At 45.9% G+C, this 19704-nt stretch overlaps 1 protein-coding gene across 7 annotated transcripts in view; it reads left to right on the forward strand.

Moving 5' to 3' along the window:
- The window catches only part of LRFN5 (leucine rich repeat and fibronectin type III domain containing 5), a 177105-nt gene extending 157615 nt beyond the window's left edge, over positions 1 to 19490 (forward strand). For 5 of the 7 annotated variants that reach the window (XM_045015843.1, XM_045015839.1, XM_045015841.1 and 2 more), the window contains 2 exons: positions 766 to 2173; positions 2919 to 4395. In XM_045015843.1, the coding sequence (XP_044871778.1) occupies positions 786 to 2173; positions 2919 to 3861 (2331 nt within the window). In that variant the 5' untranslated portion in view covers positions 766 to 785 and the 3' untranslated portion in view covers positions 3862 to 4395. Of the gene's footprint in view, positions 1 to 765; positions 2174 to 2918; positions 4396 to 16401; positions 16456 to 19079 lie in introns of those variants that run through there. The other 2 variants (XM_045015846.1, XM_045015845.1) reach the window with 2 other exon arrangements.
- The last annotated feature ends 214 nt before the right edge of the window (positions 19491 to 19704 follow it).

Raw genomic sequence — 19704 nt, forward strand, 5'->3', positions numbered from 1 at the left:
TTCTGGGGGCGGGGGGAATACAGTGTTGCTACCCAGGGAGTTGGAGAAAGCGATAATCATCTAAAATTTGGTTGGGTTCCCTATTTATCTAGCCCTCCGCCAACAAAATGGTTAACAATTTATGAATGGTAGACAACAAACTCCAGATGACTACTTAGCAGTATCACAAAAACACATAAAAATGAAGGCGTTTACAGTGTCTGCTCAGGAGAGGCCAAGGAGTGGCATAACCAGGTGATTCAGGTCCAAGAATGAGTTGCGATGGCAGGGGCTTCAAAATGTGCTGCTGATAGAATGTAAAATTCTGTGCCTCTGTTATCCAACTGCTATTTCCATAAGACCAAACAAATAACATATAAACCACCGAAGAACCCTGTATAGGTCTGCTGCTTGATAATGGATAACACCTGTCACCATTAAAAAGTAAATCCCTAGCTTATGAATGCCCATCGTTATTATCACGTATTCATTGTATTGGGGTTCTTCTCAGCCTAATGGGACCACCTCCTGTTGGTGTCATCATTTTTACTGTGGTAGCACCAAGACTGGTGCCTCATTGTGCTACTCAGTGTACAGACATGTATTGAGAGACAGCCACTCCCCTAAAGAGCTTACAATCAAAATAGACACGGACAGCTTCCCAATCCCTTGAGCCACAGCCCAGTGCTGTATCCACTAGCCCATCCTTCCTTTCTTTGCCTCCTTATTGCATGGGTTGTGTTCCACATGGGGGATATTAACAATGTTTTTTGCGCTCTCTTGCAGGCTCTGAAACCTGATCTACAATGGAAAAACTGCTTTTGTATCTGCTGTTCATTGGCGTAGCAGTGAGAGCCCAGATCTGCCCCAAGCGCTGTGTCTGTCAGATTTTGTCTCCAAATCTTGCAACCCTTTGTGCCAAGAAAGGGCTTTTATTTGTTCCCCCAAACATTGACAGAAGGACTGTGGAACTGCGACTGGCGGACAATTTTGTTACAAACATCAAAAGGAAAGATTTTGCCAACATGACCAGCCTCGTGGACCTGACGCTATCCAGGAATACAATAAGTTTTATTACACCTCATGCATTTGCTGATTTGCGCAATTTGCGAGCTTTGCATTTGAACAGCAACAGGTTGACTAAGATCACCAATGACATGTTCAGTGGGCTTTCCAACCTGCACCATTTGATACTTAACAACAATCAGCTGACTTTAATTTCTTCCACAGCCTTTGATGATGTTTTAGCTCTTGAAGAACTGGATTTGTCCTATAACAATCTAGAAACTATCCCATGGGATGCCGTGGAGAAGATGGTTAGCTTGCACACACTCAGTTTAGACCACAATATGATTGACCACATTCCTAAGGGAACTTTCTCCCACCTCCACAAGATGACCAGGTTAGATGTCACATCAAATAAATTGCAGAAGCTGCCACCTGATCCTCTCTTTCAACGAGCTCAGGTATTAGCAACCTCAGGAATCATCAGCCCCTCTACTTTTGCATTAAGCTTTGGTGGAAACCCTTTGCATTGCAACTGTGAACTCCTGTGGCTGAGGCGTCTTTCCAGAGAAGATGACCTAGAGACTTGCGCTTCTCCTCCACTGTTATCTGGTCGGTATTTTTGGTCAATCCCAGAGGAAGAGTTCCTGTGTGAACCACCTCTCATTACTAGACATACCCATGAGCTCAGAGTGCTGGAGGGTCAACGGGCAACTCTGAGATGTAAGGCCCGGGGCGATCCAGAGCCAGCCATTCATTGGATTTCACCAGAAGGCAAACTTATTTCAAATGCAACAAGGTCGCTGGTGTACGACAATGGAACGCTAGACATACTTATAACAACTGTGAAGGATACAGGCTCCTTCACCTGCATAGCATCGAACCCTGCAGGAGAAGCCACTCAAATGGTGGATCTTCACATAATCAAACTTCCTCATTTGCTAAACAGTACAAACCACATTCACGAGCCTGACCCTGGCTCCTCGGACATCTCGACATCCACCAAGTCAGGGTCAAATGCGAGTAGTAATAATGGGGATACTAAAGTCAGCCAGGATAAGAAAGTTGTAGTAGCAGAAGCAACATCATCCACTGCGCTACTCAAATTTAATTTTCAAAGAAATATACCTGGAATACGTATGTTCCAAATCCAGTACAATGGTACTTACGATGACTCACTTGTTTACAGGTAAGACAGATCCAATGACATCTGTATCTGCACTTAGCTCTTGTTTCCTATTGATTTATTAATGCGCTGTTCCATTGCAGTCCATTATTGAGGAGTGGTTACTGTACCACTTAGCCAGATCAGAACACCGTCCTCAGAAGCATATGGTGCAGGGCTTGTGAAAAACTAATGCAATTTTCAACTAACAAATAGGAAAATTACTTTGAATAGTGTTATTTTTGGATAATCCAATCTGACCTTTATCCCCTGTAGTAATCTGATTAGCAGAAGGATTGTAAAATTAGATGAGTTAAATGGATCTTACACCCTCAGTTTTTGAAAGCCTGGGAGAAAGATGTCCATAAATGTATGTCCACTAAGGCCCTCTAATTCTGTCCTCAGTCTCTCTGTCGCTCAGCCTGTGCAGTGCACGCAGAGGTGTTTTATGTGCTAAGTGGATTTGTTTTCAAGTCAGCTAATGGAACAGTCACACCTTTCAAAACCAATTTGTCATAAATGATTTTTTTTTTATTTAGCAGTGGCTCGTCTCAGGAGCTCTGCGCTGCTGAGCAAGGCAATTAGTGGGCTTGCCAATGGGAGATGCAGCGCTGCTAATGCAGCCATTGGAGTCGGCCCTGAGTAACTCCACGGGGGCAGCGTGTTAGTGTCCCTGGGGGGCGATCGCCTTCGCGGGTGATTTGAGAGTTGGGGATGGGAGATGACGGTGAGTGCCTTGTTTAATAACATCAGTTCCCTTGTCCCTCAGAATGATACCTCCCACGAGCAAAACTTTCCTGGTCAACAACCTGGCCGCTGGGACTGTCTACGACCTGTGTGTCTTGGCAATCTATGATGACGGCATCACCTCCCTCACGGCCACCAGGGTCGTTGGGTGCATACAGTTCACTACCGAGCAGGATTATGTCCGTTGCCATTTCATGCAATCCCAGTTCCTGGGCGGCACCATGATTATCATCATTGGTGGGATTATCGTGGCCTCTGTGCTCGTGTTCATCATCATCCTCATGATCCGCTACAAGGTGTGTAACAACAACGGGCAGCACAAGGTGACTAAGGTCAGCAATGTTTATTCTCAGACCAACGGCGCTCAGATACAAGGCTGCAGTGGTGCGATGCCCCCGTCGATGTCCAAGCAGGCCGTCGGGCATGAGGAGAGCGTCCAGTGCTCCAGAGTCCCCAATGACAGTGTGACTCAGTCCTCAGACACTTGCTCGAGCCAGGACTCCACTACCACTACCTCTGCACTGCCTCCCACGTGGACTTCCAGCGCTTCTGCCTCCCAAAAGCAGAAGAGAAAGCCTGGGCCAAAGCCAAGCAATGAGCCACCGAGCGAAGCTCTCACAAATACCGAGTCCCAGAACACTAACCGAAATAACTCCACTGCGCTGCAGCTAGCTAGTCGTCCCCCGGCCCCCGCCAAAGGGCCCCCCACCTACAAAAGAGCACAATCAAAGCCAAGTAAGTTTCTCACTTTGCCAGCTGAAACATCCAGAGCAAAGCGCAGGTACTCCCTGAATGGAGAGTTAATGGAATGCCACTGGTATGGTAACTCCCACAACACAGGTGGATTATGGTCTAAAAGGAGCATGTCTATGAATGGGATGCTAATTCAGTCAGACAATTCTGATGTGGATAGTGGAAAAGCAACTTTCTCGAGTTCTGAGTGGATATTGGAAAGCACTGTGTGACCTGCTTTTTAAAGTGTATTTTATTTTATTGTCATGAAAAACAAAACAGCAAACATTGTCTGAGACCTCCCTTCTGGGAGATGGGGCTTTGGAATCCACTCCTGGCTTGCTGAGTTCTGGCTTGACCAGGCAGTGTTGTGTGTGAGCTGCCCGGGGCACACAGGTTTTGTTCTGTTTATTTTATTTTATTTAATATAACAACCGAAGGCAACATTCAAAGATAAAATGATTAAAGGAAAAAAGCATGAAACAGCACCAGTGCCTTCCCCTACTCTAGGACTGGCTTCCTGGTTCTGCAGTAGCAGAAAACAAAAGAGAGTTTCACAGAAAAAGCCTTTTCTAAAGGAAATGCTCTTTCCTCCAAGCTAACAAAAGACAACTTATGGATCAATCAGTAAAATGATATTTTTTTAAATGATCAGACTGTATGTTTCTTTTCAGTGACAATGGTGTTGCCTTTGTTTTTAGGCAAATGCTGTACAGAAACAACAACTCTGTGTTGTTATGTTGTGTAAAATAAAAGACTCAATAAGTGTACCCAGCCAGTGTTAAAGGAAGTCCCCTTGGAAGCAGCCTCCTTGGTGTAGGTTCCTCGGGGGTTCCCTGGTATTGACATTACCAGCCGGTTTCCCAGCTGGGGCAGGGAAGGGAGGGGAAAGGAGATGCCCTCAGCGTTCTGGGGTGAGTAAAAGCTCTGGTTTAGTGTGCGGGAATGAAGACACAGGGCCAGGTCCTCAGCTGGTGGAGACGGGTGTTGCTCCTCCCTAGCCAGTGAAAATGCCTGTGCACCAGCAGAGGACCTGGCTCCGAGCCAGAATCACAATTGCAGATGTGTCGGCGTTCAGGGCTTCGATGTGTGTTGTGTGGGGGGCAGCAAAGGCTCAGAGCATGACAGGTCTTTCCCTGTGAGTGCAGTTGGGTCTCCTGAAATGGGGGAGTTGAAGGCCTGGTTTGTTAGGCTCAGAATAAATGGAGAAAAACAATAATGCGGGGCCCAGAGCTGCCATCCCTAATCAGTAAAGACACTTGGTGATTGCAATGGGGGGTTACAGGTACAAGGGCAGGAGTATCAGGCTCAGAAATTTGCAGCCACCCTCACTAGCAGGAAACGTGCCCAGTCTTCATCCCCACTTTAGCAAGGACCTGGCAGGATGGCAGCCTTGACACTGAACCCAGCCACAGTACACGGCAGTCCTGCAACACCAGCGCTCAGCTTAGCCATCTGAGATGAGCGGCCTGGGTCCCGGGTGCTGGACTCCTCCCATGACCCTGCCCGGTGACACCCCTACTGCTTCTCAGACATGGGAAATAGCAGATCTGTCAACACAGTCCCCAGTACAGGCCTGGTACCGGCCTTGGATGAGATGTGAGGGCATAGCATGACTATTAGTGATGGCTAAAAGGAAGGCACTTCCAGTTTCATGTTAAGATAAATCTCTGAGGCTGCAGAGCAGGACTAGGCAGGTGGATCATCTTCTGGTAAATTAATAATATTAATTAATAATTAATTAATAATTAATGAAATCCTTTCCCAGCCCTGGTGCTTCTTTTGATTGGCATTTCTGTATGTTACATAAGAACATAAGAACGGCCGTACCGGGTCAGACCAAAGGTCCATCTAGCCCAGTATCGATCTACCAACAGTGGCCAATGCCAGGTCCCCCAGAGGGAGTGAACCTAACAGGCAATGATCAAGTGATCTCTCTCCTGCCATCCATCTCCATCCTCTGACGAACAGAGGCTAGGGACACCATTCTTACCCATTCTGGCTAATAGCCATTTATGGACTTAGCCACCATGAATTTATCCAGTCCCCTTTTAAACATTGTTATAGTCCTAGCCTTCACAACCTCCTCAGGTAAGGAGTTCCACAAGTTGACTGTGCGCTGTGTGAAGAAGAACTTCCTTTTATTTGTTTTAAACCTGCTGCCTATTGATTTCATTTGGTGACCCCTAGTTCTTGTATTATGGGAATAAGTAAATAACTTTTCCTTATCCACTTTCTCAACATCACTTATGATTTTATATACCTCTATCATATCCCCCCTTAGTCTCCTCCTTTCCAAGCTGAAGAGTCCTAGCCTCTTTAATCTATCCTCGTATGGGACCCTCTCTAAACCCCTAATCATTTTAGTTGCCCTTTTCTGAACCCAGTATTCGAGATGTGGGCGTACCATGGATTTATATAAGGGCAATAATATATTCTCAGTCTTATTCTCTATCCCCTTTTTAATGATTCCTAACATCCTGTTTGCTTTTTTGACCGCCTCTGCACATTGCATGGATATCTTCAGAGAACTATCCACGATGACTCCAACATCTTTTTCCTGACTCGTTGTAGCTAAATTAGCCCCCATCAAATTGTATGTATAGTTGGGGTTATTTTTTCCAGTGTGCATTACTTTACATTTATCCACATTAAATTTCATTTGCCATTTTGTTGCCCAATCACTTAGTTTTGTGAGATCTTTTTGAAGTTCTTCACAATCTGCTTTGGTCTTAACTATCTTGAGTAGTTTAGTATCATCTGCAAACTTTGCCACCTCACTGTTTACCCCTTTCTCCAGATCATTTATGAATAAATTGAATAGGATTGGTCCTAGGACTGACCCTTGCAGAACACCACTAGTTACCCCTCTCCATTCTGAGAATTTACCATTTATTCCTACCCTTTGTTCCCTGTCTTTTAACCAGTTCTCAATCCATGAAAGGACCTTCCCTTTTATCCCATGACAGCTTAATTTACGTAAGAGCCTTTGGTGAGGGACCTTGTCAAAGGCTTTCTGGAAATCTAAGTACACTATGTACACTGGATCCCCCTTGTCCACATGTTTGTTGACCCCTTCAAAGAACTCTAATAGATTATAGAATCATAGAATCATAGAACTTAAGATCAGAAGGGACCATTATGATCATCTAGTCTGACCTCCCGCAAGATGCAGGCCACAAAAGCTGACCCACCCACTCCTGAAATAATTCTCTCCCTTGACTCAGCTGTTGAAGTCCCCAAATCCTGATTTAAAGACTTCAAGTAGCAGATAATCCTTCAGCAAGCGACCCCTGCCCCATGCTGCGGAGGAAGGCGATAAACCTCCAGGGCCACTGCCAATCTACCCTGGAGGAAAATTCCTTCCCGACCCCAAATATGGCGATCAGCTGAACCCCGAGCATGCGGGCAAGACTCTCCAGCCAGACACTCAGGAAAAAGACTTTCAATATCCCAACATTGACCCTCGGTACTAATTACCAGTGGTGGCACGTTATTGACCTATTGACTAAATCACGTTATCCTATCAAACCATTCCCTCCATAAAATTATCAAGCTTAATCTTAAAGCCAGAGAGGTCCTTCGCCCCCACTGTTTCCCTCGGTAGGCTGTTCCAGAATTTCACTCCCCTGATGGTTAGAAACCTTTGTCTAATTTCAAGCCTAAACTTCCCGACTGCCAATTTATATCCATTTGTTCTCGTGTCCACATTAGTACTGAGCTGAAATAATTCCTCTCCCTCCCTGGTATTTATCCCTCTGATATATTTAAAGAGAGCAATCATATCTCCTCTCAACCTTCTTTTGGTTAAGGAAAACAAACCGAGCTCCTCAAGTCTCCTTTCATACGACAGGCTTTCCATTCCTCAGATCATTCTAGTGGCCCTTCTTTGTAACCGTTCCAGCTTGAATTCATCCTTCTTAAACATGGGAGACCAAAACTGCACACAGTACTCCAAATGAGGTCTCACCAACGCCTTGTATAACGGAACTAGCACCTCCTTATCTCTACTAGAAATACCTCGCCTAATGTATCCCAAGACCACATTAGCTTTTTTAACGGCCACATCACATTGCCGACTCATAGTCATCCTGCGATCAACCAGGACTCCGAGGTCCTTCTCCTCTTCCGTTACTTCCAACTGGTGCGTCCCCAGCTTATAACTAAAATTCCTGTTAGTCATCCCTAAATGCATAACCTTACACTTCTCACTATTGAATTTCATCTTATTACTAATACTCCAGTTTACAAGGTCATCCAAATCTCCCTGGAGGATATCCCGATCCTTCTCTGAATTGGCAATACCTCCCAACTTCGTGTCATCCGCAAACTTTATCACCCCACTCCTACTTTTGGTTCCAAGGTCAGCGATAAATAGATTGAATAAGATCAGATCCAAAATCGAACCTTGAGGAACTCCACTGGTAACCTCCCTCCAACCCGACAGATCACCTTTCAATACTACCCGCTGCAGTCTCCCCTTTAACCAGTTCCTTATCCACCTCTGGATTTTCATTTCGATCCCCATCTTTTCCAATTTAACCAGTAATTCTTCATGCGGTACCGTATCAAACGCCTTACTGAAATCAAGATATATTAGATCCACTGCATTTCCCTTGTCTAAAAAATCTGTTACTTTCTCAAAGGAGGAGATCAGGTTGGTTTGGCACGATCTACCTTTAGTAAGATTAGTAAGACACGATTTCCCTTTACAGAAACCATGTTGACTATTGCTCAACAGTTTATGTTATTCTATGTGTCTGACAATTTTATTTTTAACTATTGTTTCGACTAATTTGCCCGGTACCGACATTAAATTGTCGGGATCACCTCTAGAGCCCTTTTTAAATATTGGCGTTACATTAGCTAACTTCCAGTCATTGGGTACCGAAGCCAATTTAAAGGACAGGTTACAAATGTTAGTTAATAGTTCCGCAACTTCACATTTGAGTTCTTTCAGAACTCTTGGGTGAATGCCATCTGGTCCCGGTGACTTGTTAATGTTGAGTTTATCAATTAATTTCAAAACCTCCTCTAGTGACACTTCAATCTGTGACAGATCCTCAGATTTGTCACCTACAAAAGCCAGCTCAGGTTTGGGAATCTCCCTAACATCCTCAGCCATGAAGACTGAAGCAAAGAATCCATTTAGTTTCTCCGTAATGACTTTATCATCTTTAAGCGCTCCTTTTGTATTTCGATCGTCAAGGGGCCCCACTGGTTGTTTAGCAGGCTTCCTGCTTCTGATGTACTTAAAAAACATTTTGTTATTACCGTTGGAGTTTTTGGCTAGCCGTTCTTCAAACTCCTCTTTGGCTTTTTTTATTACACTCTTGCACTTAAGTTGGCAGTGTTTGTGCTCCTTTCTATTTGCCTCACTAGGATTTAACTTCCACTTTTTAAAGGAAGTCTTTTTATCTCTCACTGATTCTTTTATATGGTTGTTAAGCCACGGTGGCTCTTTTTTAGTTCTTTTACTGTGTTTCTTAATTTGGGGTATACATTGAAGTTGGGCGTCTATTATGGTGTCTTTAAAAAGGGCCCATGCAACTTGCAGGGATTTCACTTTAGTCACTGTACCTTTTAACTTTTGTTTAACTAACCCCCTCATTTTGTATAGTTCCCTCTTTTGAAATTAAATGCCACAGTGTTGGGCTGTTGAGGTGTTCTTCCCACCACAGGGATGTTGAATGCTATTGTATTATGGTCACTATTTCGAAGCGGTCCTGCTATAGTTACCTCTTGGACCAGCTCGTGCGCTCCACTCAGGATTAAATCTAGAGTTGCCTCTCCCCTTGTGGGTTCCCGTATCAGCTGCTCCATGAAGCAGTCATTTAAAGTACCGAGAAATTTTATTTCTGCATTTCGTCCTGAAGTGAAATGTTCCCAGTCAATATGGGGATAATTGAAATCCCCCACTATTATTGGGTTCTTAATTTTGATAGCCTCTCTAATTTCCCTTAGCATTTCATCATCACTATCACTGTCCTGGTCAGGTGGTCGATGATAGATCCCTAATGTTATATTTTTATTAGAGCATGAAATTTCTATCCATAGAGATTCTATGGAACATGTGGATTCGCTTAAGATTTTTTACTTCATTTGAATCTACACTTTCTTTCACATATAGTGCCACTCCTCCCCCTGCACGACCTGTTCTGTCCTTCCGATATATTTTGTACCTTGGAATGATTGTGTCCCATTGATTGCTCTCAGTCCACCAGGTTTCTGTGATGCCTTTTATATCAATATCCTCCTTTATCACAAGGCACTCTAGTTCACCCATCTTATTATTTAGACTTCTAGCATTTGTGTACAAGCACTTTAAAAACTTGTCCCTGTTTATTTGTCTGCCCTTTTCTGATGTGCCCAGATTCTTTTTTATGTGACTGTTTATCATCTGATCCGGCCCTTACGTTATCCTCTTCCGTGCTCTGCTCCTGACTATAACCTGGAGATTCTCTATCATCAGACTCTCCCCTAAGAGAAGTCTGTGTCCGATCCACATGCTCCTCTGCAGCAGTCGGCTTTCCCCCATCTCCTAGTTTAAAAACTGCTCTACAACCTTTTTAATGTTTGTGCCAGCAGTCTGGTTCCACTTTGGTTTAGGTGGAGCCCATCTCTCCTGTATAGGCTCCTCCCATCCCAGAAGTTTTCCCAGTTCCTAATGAACGTGAACCCCTCCTCTCTACACCATCGTCTCATCCACGCATTGAGACTCTGAAGCTCTGCCTGCCTACCTGGCCCTGCGCGTGGAACTGGGAGCATTTCTGAGAATGCCACCATAGAGGTCCTGGATTTCAGTCTCTTCCCTAGCAGCCTAAATTTGGCTTCCAGGACATCTCTCCTACCCTTCCCTATGTCATTGGTACCTACATGTACCACGACCACCGGCTCCTCCCCAGCACTACACATAAGTTTGTCTAGATGCCTCGAAAGATCCGCAACCTTCGCACCAGGCAGGCAAGTCACCATACGGTTCTCCCAGTCATCACAGACCCAGCTATCTACGTTTCTAATAATCGAATCTCCCATTACTAACACCTGCCTTTTCCTAGAAACTGGGGTTCCCTCCCCCGGAGAGGTAACCTCAGTGCGAGAGGCAACCCCAGCACCATCTGGAAGGAGGGTCCCAACTACGGGAAGGTTTCCCTCTGCTCCCATTGACTGCTCTGCTTCCCTGGGCCGTTCTTCCTCCTCAACAGCACAGGAGCTGTCTGAGCGGAGGTGGGACAATTCTACAGTGTCCCGGAAAGCCTCATCGACATACCTCTCTGCCTCTCTTAGCTCCTCCAGTTCTGCCACCCTGGCCTCCAAAGTCCGTACATGGTCTCTGAGGACCAGGAGCTCCTTGCACCGACTGCACACGTACGCCACCCACCCACAGGGCAGGTAATCATACATGCAACACTCAGCGCAATAAACTGGATAGCCCCCACTCTGCTGCTGGGCTTCTGCCTGCATTGTCTCCTAGTTAGTGGAAGGGTGGTTTAAAGAAAGAGGTTTTGAAATGTGGTTTGGATTATAAGTTTTAAAGGGACTACAGGGGAACAGATAGGACCAACATGGGACCCCTGCTCCCTTCCCGCTCCCTTCCCAAACTCCCTTGCAAAACTGCCTGTTCGCAAAGCTCCCTGATCACTTGTGCACGGCTTTATAAAGCCCTGGCCTGAGTGAATGCCCCGTCCACTGATTAAGGCTCAGCCAATTACCAGAGGCTTCGCACTTTCAAACCTTCCTTTGAAGCTCACGACCTCCAACTGCCAGCCAGAGCACACGGTCCTTCAAACAACCAACCAAACAGACTGACAAACACAAGCTCAGCACACAGCAAGTAACCCCCAAACACAAACAAACACACAGTCACTTACCCCACAGATGCTGTATTTGCTCCTCCTTCACCTGGAGAACTCCCTTGCGAAACTCCCTGTTAGCAGCCCCTGGTCGCAAAGCTCCCTGGTCGCTTGTGTGCGGCTTTATAAAGCCCATGTTCACAGAATGTCTGGCGATTGCTCCGCTGCCTGGGTATAATAAGGGGCATGGAAGGCAGACCCAGCCAGGAACTCGCCTGTTATGCGATTGTTGTGCCTTGGGATTTAAATCCCTTTTTCAATGATACAGTAGGAAACAAAGAGAGAAGAGCAATGCCGTGAAGGAGGGTGGGATAGAGCTGCTGACAGAGCCGCTCCAGTCTGTTGCATAAAACATCAATGTGCAGAAATAGATGCATAACTACTGGAACAGTCATTTTCACAAGGAAAACAAGTGTTTCTATTGCTCTATTGTGTCCATTACCCCTCGCCCCATTCCACTCTTCACTTCACCTCAGCTTATTTGGTCTTCGTGTCTACATCAGAGATATTTCAATGGCGTGACAATAGTAATATGCTACTGAATGCAAATCAATAGTTTTAGCCTCACTTTGGCAACAGATCAGACCTATACAGAAGTTAAGCTTGCAGGCCATTTTTCCTTAGCGGTATTGGTGTTATATGGATTACAGTAACCGAGTGAGAGATTTTGCTCTCTGGTCAAAATGTTATTTTATATCCAGTAATTTGGTGCTTGAAATCAAATAAATCCCAATGATTTGTTACAGGACAGCCCTGTTCTGCATCAGTTTAGTCTCTCATCAGGCCAATCCTGCAGCGTTCCTATTGCCATCACTGGATTGCATCTGCAAAGGCATTGCAGTATTGGGCTCAGAAAGGGCCCCATCAGCCTGTACTAAAAGACAGACCATGTTTTCACACTGTGCTGGAAGGAGAGAAACCTTTTTTTTTAAAAAGCCCACTTTTCCCCATGCAACTGCAGAGACCCACAAGGAAACCTAAGCCCAAAATGATGATATTCAATTCCCAATGAGCAAGTTAAAAACCTCAGGGTTTCCCTGCCATCCATGCATTATCAGTCCCTTTCGGCGGGGGCACACACCGCTAGCTGCTAAAACGCTATGTCACAAAGGATCCCCACCTCGTTACTCTAATTCCCATAGTCTTAAAGCGAAGGTTTTGTCAGACATGGTTAAGAGAAAATACCGTGTGGTCTGTATGGAGGGAATAAAAACCTATGGAGCCGGCGTATTAAACCTGTGTGTAGGTGAGACGGTAGCTTTACAGGGTTTTCTGCTGATCTGTTTGTTTCAATCACGTGCAGTTTAAAAGTTACAAACGACAATGCTATATCTGTTGTCTGAATTGGAACTAATGTGTGTTTAATGTGCTGTGCAAGTACCAAAATATTAATAGCTTCTTGGGTTTTTCTTCTTTACACGAAAGAGTCAGTTTTGTAAACACTAAAGCTAAAAACTCCATCCACCATGCATCTCTATCAGAGGCTTACGGGGACCAGCTGGCACCGTTTGGTTTAATTCTATGATAATATTACAGGATTACTTAGATTGGATATCAGAGAAGATTATTCACATGGCTCTCTCTCTCTTCATCTGAAATATATGCAGTGTATATGCATTGGGCATAAAATGTCTGCGATTCCACTGTAATAAATGTACAACGGGACCTTTCATTTTATTCGGGTTTTCTAGGGGCTTGACTCCTCCAAAGGGTGGAACGCCCTAGGACGGAGGAGAATCTGTATTCTTCCAATTCTGCAAAGCCAGCTGTGCCAATTGCTTGGACAGAGTGCTGGGGCAAAGGCATTCATTATTCAGAAGAACAAAACTTACCCACACATACGCAGTGTGAACTACTGGACACCCTGCAGAAAAGAAGAGAGATGGTTAGCAAGGCCCGGTGAAACCGACCCCCTGTGCAGGGAGGCCAACATAAGAACTAGGTACCACTAAATCCTCGGGCAGTAAGTGGAACATAGTGGCACCTACCTCATGTGCTGGCTCCCTGCACGGGCGCCTTTCACCAACTAGTGATTGTGTTTAGCCCTTAGTCAGCAGAGGACTTTCCGCAATGAATTACCTCAGTGCTTGTGGCTTGTAAAATACAGACCCAAAGGAGCAGTGCGACCCGGATTACACTGCTAAGAGCTCAGCAGTGAAATGGTGTCTTCTCGTAGAATCACCAGAGCGGGGGAAATTCACAAGTGTGTCATTGGTTCTAAAATTTGCTGGCACGTGTCTCCTCTCCCAGCCCTTCTGATGACATTAACTGTTCTACTGAGAGAAAATGCCCTGGGTTTGCTGTTCGGGTTTGGATGGAGGAACAGAGCTGGGTGCAGAGTGTGTTTGCTGTGTTACTTGTTCCCTGTGCTGCCTTTCTGGTTGGGCTTTGGGGGGTTCCTTGCTCTGTGCTCAATATGGGACAGTTCAGTTGTAGGTGCAGATGTGGTTTGACTTGTCCATTTTGCTTTTATTTACTTGAAAATGATCCATTTTCCTCATGCTCCTATGCAAAAGAGCAACAGTAGAACAATCAGCCAGAACAACATGTCTCAGCCTCACCCTCTCCAGGAAAAGATGGAGTCCCAGCTGTCAGCCTGTCGAGCTTCCATTCAGCTCCACGTTGTCCTTTAGCCCAAATTCTAGCTCTCTGCCTCGGCTCTCAGGGAATGCAGAAAGTAGAGACAAGGGTCCGCCAGTGAAGCATGGTCTGCATGCAGAACCGTGCAGCTGGGAAAGCAGAGGGTAGATGCTACTGGGTGTGTTAGTATCCGAGGGTACTGGAGAAGATTCAGCCTCTCAAGGATGCGGATGGTTATCCCATTACTAAGTGCTGTTCCTAAATCAGCCAATCTTGTCTGTCCCATCGAAAACTCTGCTCCCTGATGTTTTGGTGCCTAGTCTGTCCACAATACCCAGGTGAGATCATTGTTACAGTTTGGAAACCCTTTGGCCCACCTCTGTTGCAGTGGCCAGGTGCATCATGAGTGTCACACACCTTTAGGTAGAACTCCACTTTCTCAGTGTGCGCACCAGACGAACATTCACACCGGGCTCTTGGTGGCTGACTGGTGTTATTGCAAACCTTGTAAACATCAGCCAAGTCTAGATCAACCCTTTCCCCCTGTAAACGGAACATTGCCCACCCATTACCCAAGAGCACCTTATAAATATAGGGTGTCAAATCAGAGAAGCTTTGCCAGTGCGTTAATTCAAAGCAGCCCTTGCGCTGCTGTATTATACCTCACTGCAAACTGCGGCGCCCGCAGGAGCCATGGGCCCCTCTAAACTGGAGCCCCCGCTGCACTATTCACAGAGCACTCCTCTAATCAGCATTACGCTTTTGTGTGCCAGGTTTGAAATCAAAATTCGGAGCTTGTCTTTGATTGGTGCATCATGTGTGGTTCCAGAGCAGAAGAGCTGTAACAATCTGCTAGACCAGCTGGGAAGAGCGAGGCCTTTGCAATGCTGTAAGACGGCTTGGCTTTGCTGCTAAGGAAAACATGGTCGTATTTCCCAAGGAACATTCAAAAGAACTGGCAACTGTTTTTCATGCTCTTGTTGTCCATTATTTAGGCAATAAGGCTGAAAACCACGTTACAAATCAGATCCTCAAATGGTGTAAATCGGCGTGTCAATGGCGCTACTCCCATTTACACAAGCTGAGGCTCTGACGCTTGCTTTTGCCTGTAGCAAACACTGTGCTACATTTTACTATGTTCCTGATATTGCAAAGCCAATGTGAATCCTTCTGTGGAATTCCCGGTCTGTTTCTCCAGCAGCAACACTGGCGACAATAGCGGCAACATGCACCATGCAGAGGAGGGAGAAACATTTTTTTTCTAATTAGTTAATACAACAAGCAGCAGAAGGGGAGTTTATACGCAGGCCCGTCTCGTAATATAGTATTAGGGGTTGTCCTTGCTATTATTTCCCATTGCCTCGTACTTATTAAAAGCAAACGGCGACTCTAGAAGTTGCTGCTCAGCAGAATTACTAGTTTGCAGCCTCACTAAATCTGTATCAACATTTACTGGCTCAGTCGCAAAGTCTCCCCGTCACTGTTACCCTGCTGAGTGTAAAGTATTTGAACCCTTCTATACAAAAAAATTACTTGCCCCAGGCAATTCAGCAAACAGATTTAATTATTTAAGGCGGCACAGGTTTTTGGTTAAAAAACAAACCAACCAGTTGGCAGTGTCCTATTTACTACAACCATCCAGCCAATGCTTGTTATTTGCAAACTGGTGCCTACAGGCCTTTTAGGATACCACTAGGTGTGACAGCTGCAGTATCATTTATACTAAAGAGTTTGCTATAGAAGCTACCAATGAGTGAGGCAGCCCCATGTGCCACCTCTCTTATTAGCTTCCGGTTGTGTCATCGGCTACTTTCCTGTAGTCAATAAATGGCTGTATTGTCTTTTCCTAGCTATGTTGGGCTTTACTGTGTATCATCAAACATTTTAGGAAATTGTCTCCAGGGACAGTTGTCTCCCCTTGTGCCAGAGGTGCTGACAGATAGAACTTAACTCTGTTCTATCAGGAGTGTTCATTCAAGTAAGAAACCTAAACTGCATTACATTTCCTGCATTACAAATGTCTGGGTTCTGCTTCCGCACACTTCCTGCATCATGGCGCTTGCTTGCAGTTCCAGACCAGTGCTGGGGTAAGTGGTGTCTCCTGACATTGCTCTACTTTGAAGTATCAAAATATTGATTCTGCCTATAGCCCTGCCTGTAGAGCTCTTATCCCTCTTATTCTCGCCTTTCACAATGTAAGTGCCACTTCAGATCATGTGGGTGCAACAAATTACAACTTCTAGCGCTCACAGCAGTCTAGCATCGCTTTGTTTTCTGAAGCCTATCGAACTGGGACACCAGCTAAGAGTGATGCTGTTATTCTTTCTTTTTTCTATACAGGGGTGGGAAGATAAATTAGCCATTAGATTTCGACTGTCAGAGTAAATCAACACTGTAAGTAACAATTTGTACCAGCTACGTGGTCTCCCTTTGACAGTACAACGTGTGTATGACTTGCTTTCCTGAGAGACCCAAATCCACCATTGCTCGCAGGGGGGCAATGGGGCATGCAGGGCATTTTGGTTACAGAGGGACCTATATAGGGTGACCAGATAGCACGGGCAAAAAATTAGGACATGGGATTTTCTGTGTGTGTGAGCGGGAGGGTAATAGGCACCTATATAAGACAAATCCCCAAATATCAGGACTGTCGCTATAAAATCGGGACATCTGGTCACCCTACCTACGTAAATACATCTGAGCGACACTGGCAGAGTGGATAGTCGAATCCTGCCGAATCCTGCTCACCTTACTCACAGGAGGCTTTGGATGCAACTGGCCAACTCCCAAGAGTCAGGTGTCCAGGATGATGTCATAAGAAAGGAGAAAGCTTAATCTGCAGAGATGATAACTGACTGTTCCTGGAGAATCCACTATCGTACAAGCACTGAATCCAATGAAAAGCATTGCCTGTCTGTTTGGGCTTAAGAAAAAACCTGCTGTCTGTGTTGCACTGAGACAAGCTACATTGCATAAGGAGATTTTAAGAGCTCTGTATCCCACTTTTGCACTGTAGGGACAGGTTGTTTCCTGATAAAGCCAGCACTTAGGACCAAGACAACACAGCTAGCTGGCTGTGTACTCATGTGCTTTCAGACAACCAGCTTCTTGGGAAAATACCACTTCATTTCTGGGTTTCCATTCGCCTGCCTGCAAGGACGCTGACTCAAACTGCACCCGCACAAGCACCCAGCCAGCACTGGAGCAGCAGCAGGTTTTGGAAGCTGAGGGTGACACATGTCCCCCACTATGCTGAGACCAGGAGATGGTTTTCCCTGCCTGTAGAACTCTCGCTCCACCTTTGCAGCAATGTGCATTTATCCCGTGTGCCATTGTCACTTGCCTGAGACTCAGCTCTTCGGAGCAGGAGAGGGCAACCAGACGTCCCCATTTTATAGGGGCACTCCTGATATTTGGGGCTTTGTCTCCTAGAGCCGCCTATTACCCCCCACCTGTCCCAATCTGTCACACTGGCTGTCTGGTCACCCTAGGGCAGGACCATCTCCACTTCCATGTGCGTATCTAGGGCCTGGTCCAATGGGGCCCTGCCCTTCATTGGGGCTTCTGAGTGCCACAGAAGACAAATGATCCCTCTATGGAAATGTCACCTGCTGCATGTCAGAGACAGGAGGGCATCGGAAAATTCACCCCATCCCAGTTTGCATAAGGAGCCTTTGGCCCAGTCATGCTCCTAGCCCTCATTTCCAGCAAGCTTCATGACACTTCCCTTCAGACCTACAAGCCCTGGGATTCACACTCATTGCACACCATTGGCGCTGTGCTGTGGGGGCAGGACGGGGGTGTGTGTGGCAATGGGGAGCTGGAACTTGGGTGGAGCCATGGGGTCTCCATGGGAATCCTCTGGAATCCCCCCAACCCCTCAGGATCCTGGGCCAGGGGGGTGGTATACAGACCTCTCTGCCTGCCCTGCAAGGGAAAAGCCCACCCCAAGATGGAGCAGTGGGTACAAAGCTGGTGGCATTTTGTCACTGTCTCCCATCCTATTCCCACTGGAGCGGGTAGCACAGCCCAGCTTCAGCCTTCTGCAGACGGGACCCGCCGGATGGGACCGCTGGGCCTGGAATAACTGATCTTGGGGAGCAGGCTGAAAGCCTCTGAAAACCTCAGCAAACTGGGAAGCAGTTTTGAAATAGAGAGTCTAGGTCCTATTAAACTGCCACACCTACAACATGGCATTTTAAAATGTCAGCTATTCGACTGGTGGCTAAAAAAGTCCTTCCTCTTCCGCACCCAACGGGGTGCTAGATGAGCTAGGAAGGGGTCCGGTGAAGTTTTGTTGTTGGGACAGTGTGTGTGTGTTGGGGGGGGGAGGGATTCGGTACAGATCCGTCAAAGCACACAAAATGTGAGATTCCCTCCACAGAACCAAGTGACTGTTCTGTCATTGGCTTGAATGAGACAAGGAGCGGCCCTGGAATTTGCAGACAAAAGATGGATTGCAGAGCCATGTGTATTGTCCTAGTTGTTTGCACTCCAGTGGGCTCCACCACTCTGGCTTCTGCCTTTCAGTTACTGCTGGTTGAATACGAGGGGTTCGTTAAATAATGTGTTCAATTAACTGCAATTTTTTTTGGGGGGGGGAGGGGGGATAACTTATTCCATTCATTGTTTTTTCTTCATTATTCACCTGGCTCTGCTTGCCATGGGTTGGCATTTGTGTTTGCAAACAGCCACCCTATAATAGTGCAAGAGGGATTCTTTTCAACCCCTCCTTGTGCTGAAAAGCACCGATCAGCTGTGGGTGGCTAAATGGCAAGCGGTCTCATTTCTATTTGACCTTTCAAAACTGATCTGCCAAACCCTGTCTCCCCTTTTGGCTGCAGTTCACAGGCACAGAGTGTGCGGGGCTCATTATGCTATGGTAGTTGGGCTATACCTGTCTGAAAAGCTTTTCTGCATCCTCTCATTTGCCCTGCATTTGTAGGACATGGGATTAACTGCCTGGCTAAATCATACCCCCTATTTCCTTATTGTCTTTGTTTTGGTTCTTTTCACAGACCCGGGAACTGAGCTGAAGAACACCTGCCCTCTGCCACCCCCAGAAAGTGTTACCATTGATGTTTTCACTCAGCAAAAAGCAACATGAGCCAACTCACTGAAGATTAATCTGTTGAACCAATTCTCACCCGAGCAGAAACTCTCATTTGACATCTACAGCCTGCACCAATAGGCCATGGAGACGGGCTCCCTTGGATTAACATGCTTTCCCAGTTCCTGGATTCCCCACCCCTCAACTTCGACATTCATTATAAATATCTTTTCTGGCCTTCAAGATTTTTTTAAATAAATAATATGGTGGCAACAGCTTCCATATGACCTCGTGTTAAATGTTGCCAGTGGTGAATTCACAGACTGTAAAACGCTCAGTAACTTATATCACCTTAACAAATAAACATTTTACTATGGCAGAGTGTGCCTGCTGACTGATTTATAAAGGCAGGGCTTGGCAAATGCTAACTGATTGTACCAGGTCTATGATGCCATTTCTTCCAAAGCATCCCTACACACCTCACAGGGTAGGATGACAAATGGGAATGAGGATATGGAGGTAGATATTACCACAGCCGAGGTAGAAGCCAAACTCGAACATCTTAATGGGACTAAATCGGGGGGCCCAGATAA

The sequence above is a fragment of the Mauremys mutica genome, chromosome 4 (assembly GCF_020497125.1).
Source record: "Mauremys mutica isolate MM-2020 ecotype Southern chromosome 4, ASM2049712v1, whole genome shotgun sequence".
NCBI lineage: Eukaryota > Metazoa > Chordata > Testudines > Geoemydidae > Mauremys > Mauremys mutica.